At 43.0% G+C, this 7,092-nt stretch overlaps 1 protein-coding gene across 1 annotated transcript in view; it reads right to left on the bottom strand.

Annotated features, from left to right (window-relative positions):
- Positions 1-1,006, bottom strand: part of LOC111377539 (uncharacterized mitochondrial protein AtMg00810-like) — a 1,853-nt gene extending 847 nt beyond the window's left edge. The window contains exons 1-3 of the mRNA XM_023000664.1: positions 955-1,006; positions 396-816; positions 39-321 (exon numbers count right to left, since the gene is read on the bottom strand). Coding sequence (XP_022856432.1) covers positions 39-321; positions 396-816; positions 955-1,006 — 756 coding nt within the window. The remainder of the gene's footprint in view (positions 1-38; positions 322-395; positions 817-954) is intronic.
- Positions 1,007-7,092: the final 6,086 nt, after the last annotated feature.

The following is a 7,092-nucleotide window of genomic DNA, read 5'->3' as shown; positions in this document are numbered from 1 at the left end:
CAGTCGACTTCAATATGTTTGGTCCTTTCATGGAAAACTGGATTGGATGCAATATGTAAAGCAGCCTGATTATCACAGAACATTGGTATAGGAGTAGAGGGTGAAAGACTGATTTCTTGAAGAAAGTGCTGCAACCATGCCAATTCACTAGTAGTATGAGCCATTGCCCTATATTCTACTTCTGCACTTGACCTTGTAACTATTGTCTGTTTCTTACTTTTCCAAGAGACAAGATTACCACCGAGAAAAGTACAAAATCCAGTAGTAGATTGTCTATCTGACGGAGAATCTGCCCAATCCGCATCTGTAAATCCTTCTATTCTGATATTTCCATTTGGTTTATACAATAATCCAAGACCTGGAGTCTTTTTTAAATACCGAATAATACGTATCACAGCTTCCCATGAGAAACTCGAGGAGCATTCAAGAACTGACTAACAATACTGACTGCATAAGAAATATCCGATCGTGTGATAGTAAGATAATTCAATTTTCCAACCAAACGACGATATTTTCCTGGTTCTACAAATGATTCTTCTTCATCCTTCAAAAGCTTCACATTAGGATCCATAGAGATATCAACTGGACGAGCTCCAAGAAAACCCGTCTCATCTAACAGGTCAAGTACATATTTTCTCTGAGATAAGTTGATACCTGCCCAAGACCTGACAACTTCAATACCCAAAAAATATCGAAGCTTGCCTAGATCTTTGGTTTGGAAATGTTTTTGTAGAAACTGCTTCAATCGAGCAATCCCATTTGCATCATCACTAGTTATTACAATATCATCTACATAAACTACAAGGATAACATGCCCTGCACCAGTTTGTAGATGAAATACTAAATGATCTGTCTGACACTTTTAAAGGCCAAATTTTGGAACAACCTTAAAAAACTTTCCAAACCACGCCCTCAGTGATTGCTTTAACCCATTTAAAACCTTTTTCAACTTACAAACATATTTCTGGTACTTCCCCTGAGCAACAAACCCAGGTGGTTGCTCCATATAAACCTCTTCATGCAAATCACCATGAAGGAAGACATTTTTAATATCCAACTGGAACAATGGCCAATCAAGGTTAGCAGCAATAGAAATTAAAATGCGAATAGATGAGATCTTAGCAATCGAAGAGAACGTTTCATCATAATCAACACCATAGGTTTATGTATAGCTCTTAGCAACCAATCGAGCTTTCAACCGATCAACAGTCCCATTAGAATTGAACTTCAGAACATAAACCCATCTGTTACAAATAGGGCGAATACCAGGTGGTGAAGGAACAAGGTCCCAAGTCTGATTCTCGTGTAAGGCTGCCATTTCCAATTCCATAACTTTCGACACTCAGGATCAGACAAAGCCTCTGCCATTGTCTTGGGTACAAAAACACCATAAAGTTGGGATGTGAAATAAGAAAACGAAGGCGACAACGAATCAAAAGTGACATAGTGGCTGATAGGATATTTAATTACACAAGTACGTTTACCTTTGCGGAGAGCAATGGGTAAGGATTTAGTATCGGAACAGACGATAGAAGTAGGATCTGAAGACGGCAATGCGACAGATGGGGCCACGGGTGGTGGTGTCTTAGATCGCTTGGTATAAACCTGTAAAGTAGGAGGTGGTTCCTTATGAGAAGATGATGACCCTGGTATAGTAGATGAAGACGAGATTGGCTCTGGAGAAATACCAACTGGTAGATATGGAACTGGTAAGCTAACGGGATCCCGAGTAGATTCGGGAGACGTACTCTGATCAAGGAAATAAGGTGTAAATTCATCGAAGGTGACATCTGCACTCATAAAATAGCGTTGCGGAGAAGGATTGTAACAACGATACCCTTTTTGTGTTTGAGAATAACCAAGGTAAACACATCGCATAGAGCGAGAGTCAAGTTTGTCAGGGCAGGACCAAAGGAATGAACATAACAAACACACCCAAAAACCTTGAGAGGTAAGGAGTATGATGGAGATGAGGAAAACAAAAAAGAGAAGGGAGATGCAACATTCAAAACGGAGGATGACATGCAATTAATGAGATAGCATGCAGTAAGGACCGCATCACTCCAAAAACGTTTAGGGACATGCATATGGCAAAGAATAGCACGAGTAACATCTAATAAATGACGATTTTTGCGTTCTGTAACTCCATTTTGTTGTGGAGTATATGCACAAGATGTTTGATGAGTAATACCTTTAGAAGTTAAATAGGAAGTAAAAGATGCAGACATATATTCTTTGGCATTATCAGAACGCAAAATACGGATTTTCTTGTTAAATTGAGTTTTAATCAATGAACGAAAGACTTGAAATATAGAAAGTAACTCAGAACGATTTTTCATTAGGAACAACCAAGTCATACGAGAATAATCGTCCACAAAAGTGACAAAATATTGAAATTTATTAGAAGAAATATTGATTTGTCCCCATACATCAGAATGAACTAACTCAAATAAACCAGAAACACGACTACTAGTTCGTAACGAAAAAGACACACGATGATGTTTGCTAAGCTGACAAACATCACATTCAAGGGAGGACACATTGCGAAGACTCACAACTTGACGTTTTAAAGTAGATAGAGAAGGGTGACCAAGACGGCAATGCCACTGCATGGGTGAAACAGAAGACTGAAGAGCTCGAGGAGGAGAGACCGGTGAAATATCCAGGTAGTACAAGCCACCAACTTCATGTCCCATACCAATCATCCTCTTTGTCTTGAGATCCTGAAAAACACACAAGGAGGGTTAAAATGACCGAAGAGATTTGGTAATTTTACTAATAGACAATAAGCTAGAGGGAAAGCTAGAAACATGAAGGACAGTTGATAGATTAATGTTAGGACTAAGACAAGTTTTGCCTGTGCCTGCAACACTAATTTGGGAACCGTTAGCCAGGGTGACACATGTGGAATGAGTAACAGGATGATAATCAAGGAGAGAAGTAGACGAACCAGTCATGTGTTCTGTTGCACCAGAATCGATAATCCACGGATTGTGAGAGGATGACAATAGACAGAAAGAAGATGCAGTACCTGACTGAGCGAGTGTGGCTATAGAAGTGGAAGTAGCCTGTTTATGAGCTAAAAACTCAGCATACTCATCACGTGGTATAGCTAAGATATCAGATCCTTGTGTTGAGCTACAGTTAGTTACCAATCCAGATATTGGGTGATGGTCCTCATTAGACGAGACTTGATTGGCAGAATCAGATTGTTTGCCATGTAAGTCCCAACAATAATCAACGGAGTGACCTGTACGACCACAGTGATTACATTTTCGAGGCTCACGATTTTCCAAATGGCTACTGCTTCTAATATCTCGTTCACCTCTAGAGCTAACACCACGTCCACTTCGATCGTTGCATCCACCCCTGGTAACAAAGGCAAAATGATCCCCACTAGGTGTATTATTAGAGAGAGTAGAGCGCTGAATACGAGAGAATTTCTCTGGGAGACTTGGGAAGTTCTTTTCCACCCAATATCTATGTCCTGACAGCTTCAGACTCCCGTGGAAGATCAAGAAGGAATTTAACAACATCAATGTCTGCTCGCTGTTTTTCCATAATCTTCAAGTCAAGAGAGAGAGGTTGATGCATAATCCTTTCTTGACACACAGCCAATAGTTTATTATAATACTCAACAAGGTTGGAAGAGCCTTTCTCAAGCCCAAAATATTGTTTGCAAGTCTCATAGATCCGAGTAATATTCCCAGTTCCAGAGTGTATGTTTTTAAGATGTTCCCAAATTTGCTTAGCAGTAGACATGTAGAGAGATGAAGACCCAATATAAGGCTCAATACTACTGATCATAACTCTAATTATTATGTTATCTTCTTGATCCCACCGATCTTTGAGATTAGAATCGGTCTTTACAGATTCACCTTATGATGATTTGGCATACGACTTGTCTAAAATCAAGTGGTTATATAAACATTTACCTCGTGAGAAGACTTTGGCACAACTAGCCCAATAAATATAATTTCTTTCCTTCAATTTTTCGGGTGCCATGGGTCCAGTCAAATTGAACATCTCCATTTTGGATGACATAATTTTAACCACACCCACTAGTCCTTGGATCGTAGAGAATAAGACCAATTAACAATAACAGTCAACCACAGAATCACAAATATGACCACAATTAGAGTGACCAACCAAATAATATTAAATGAGGCACAAAAGAAGAGCCCAAAGAGATAAAATCACAAAGTAAACCCAACAAAATTACTAGAGCCCAATAGGATCTTCTTAACCACAGCCCAATTAGTCAGCCCATATCAATCAGTCTTTAATTAACAAAGTCCAGACTCACTGTAATCGACGACACCACCAAGAGCAATTCGGCAACTGAACAGTAATAGCCCAACTCAATTGAAGCAGTCGCCCACAACTGGAGACGAGACACTTCGAAGCGATTGGAAGAATAAACAGCTCCGACCGGCAATGGGAAGAAGAATATAGCTTCGACCGAGACCAAATTTTTATGCCAACTGGCCAATCTTTGGAGAACATACCGAGGCACTGAAGAAACTGCGAAGCCCAGGATATTAATCAGGAAGAACACAGATGACGTCGATCGGAGTAAACTGAGATTCGATTAGAGGTATCGGCACCGAAAAGACGAAGAGAAATTGCGGGTGGTGCTGTAAACATGAGTAATGACCCTCGATTGAGATGAACACAACGAACAGATTTCTGGAAACCCAAACCACAAGCACGAGTAAGTATATTATTGCTTTGATACCATGGGTTGACCTCACGAATTGGACTCTCCACGTGACCAACCGATAGCTGTACCACGTAATCCTCTCTGCGTGTCAACGCACGGTCAGATGCACACGACCGGAACCAGCGGGGGCGGCGGCGGCCGCATACACTCCGACGTTCAAGTTAGCTTTTGGTGATCAGAACAGTACCAAGGTTGTGCAAAAAGAGTGGGGAGGAGAATGTATATTTAATTGTTATGGAGAGTTAAGTTGTAAGAGTTTCATTACCTTTACCTTTTGTCAAATCTTGGGTATTTATAGTTGAGGAGAACCATTAGATGTGGGACACGTGTATGCATCTGACGCTGTGAGGCGTCTACTCATAGGTGTCAATCAACCGTGTCTATAGAGTGGGCGGGTAATAACTTCTCCTGGGTTGAGTTGACATAAAGTTGATACGTCACATCAACTAGGCCCATGGAGACGTCAAATCAATTTAAACCTTGGGGGCAGAAAGGATCTTAACACAGATCTCTTTCTAAAATTGGAGGCGGATCCTCTGACAGGGATCCTCGGAGTGCATTGTGCTTCGACGTCAGAGGCAAGAACGCTTGGTTGGTTTAGTAGAATTGTTTGTGCCTCGCAGCGCGTTAGTAGCTCACCAACATTAGTGGTTGAGTCACTTTGGAACCACTTCGGATAGGTGTTGGACACCTCGTATGACGCAGTGACAGTCTTTCCGAAGTGGTTCAGATGGGGGCGTAAAGTGGTCTCCCAAGTTTAGGCATGAATATTTATATCATGGGTGGACTTGTTTTCCCGATCGGGTATGTCTGCCTCTGGATAGGAATCGTGGTGTGTGAGCTTGTGGGATGGTTTTCTGTGTTCACCGAAGAGATGAAGGTGGGGACATATCTTCGACAGATGCACTGATAAAGCTTCATCACTGCCTAAGGAAGGAGCTTATCCGAAAATCGATAAGCTGGCCTATAGGACGGTGCGTTGGGAGATGGCTAAAGTTTGATAAAGCTAAAGAGGGGAAGCAGCTATCGAGGCAATGACCCACAGGGGACCTCGCGTCAGGTGCGTTGAAGCTTTGCAAAGCTGAATGAGGGGCTCAGCTGCCACTGGTGCGCTAACCCAAAGGGGACGACGCGTTAGGAGATGGCTAGAGTTTTGTAAAGCTTAAGAGGGGATGCAGCTACCAAGGCGATGACCCACAGGGGATTCACGTCAGATGCGTCTAAGCTTTGCAAAGTTGAGTGGAGCTCATCTGCTACCGATGCGTTGACCCACAGGGAAAGATGCGTTGGTAAATGGCTAACGCTTTGTAAAGCTTAAGGGGGGATGCAGTTACCGAGGCGATGGCCCACATGAGACTTCATGTCAGGTGCGTCTAAGCTTTGTAAAGCTGAGTGGAGCTCACCTGCTACCGATGCGTTAACCCACATGGAGGACGCATTGGGAGATAGCTAAAACTTTGTAAAGCTTAAGGGGGATGTAGCAACCGAGACAATGACCCACAGGGGACTTCGCGTCAGGTGCGTCTAAGTTTTGTAAAGCCGTGTGTAGCTCATCTGCTGGATCTGAGGCGAACATTTCTGACGTTAAATGATTTGACAATTGTCGCATATTTCCAAGACGATAGTTGTGTGCGATGCCCATTCCCAGAAAAGGTTACTGCGGCTCTATTTGCTCTCAAATCCCTTGCATTTCCCGGTGTTCTTCAAGCATTTTTGGGCATTTTTCAAGCATTTTCTGGCTACAACTTCAGTTTTTGACGACTCTACAGTGTTTCCTGACCATTTTCGGTTGTGAAACCCCCATTTTGTGAGTTTCAGTAAGTATTTGACGTTTTTCATTTTTGAAAAAATGGCTTCTGAGGGTAGTGGTAGCTTGGGGAGAGGGCTGGAATTAGTACGAATGGACAAGCCCATTTTGGTGACCTCCTCCGAAATTTTCGAAGCGATAATTGGGGGGGGGGGGGGGGGGGGGGGGGGGGGGGGGGGGGGGGGGGGGGGGGGGGGAATCTCTGGAGGCGCCCTGATAGCCCAGTAGACATGTCTATGCATTTGGGGTGTCGGATTACCCTTCTAAGCTGAAAAGTGCTAACCTCGATAGACTTAGGGCGGAATATAGGATACCAGACAGTGTAGATCTGATCCTACTCGAACCCGATGAGAGCTTGCTACCCTAGGCCATGGTGCGTGGCAATTAGCGAAGCGATTCTTAGGGCTGGCCTTAGGCTCCCGATTCATCCTTTCTTCCGCCTAGTCATTAGGTCTTATGGTTTAGCTTCAACCCAGTTGAATCCGAACTCCTGGAGCCAAATGGTGGGCTCCTGGATGTTATGGAAGGAGGCATTGCTTGGGGTAGAGATGCCCTTTTCTGT

This window comes from Olea europaea, unplaced genomic scaffold (assembly GCF_002742605.1).
Source record: "Olea europaea var. sylvestris unplaced genomic scaffold, O_europaea_v1 scaffold1668, whole genome shotgun sequence".
Lineage (NCBI taxonomy): Eukaryota > Viridiplantae > Streptophyta > Magnoliopsida > Lamiales > Oleaceae > Olea > Olea europaea.
Note: the sequence above shows the minus strand (reverse complement) of the source record. Positions and strands in the feature narration are given on the sequence as shown.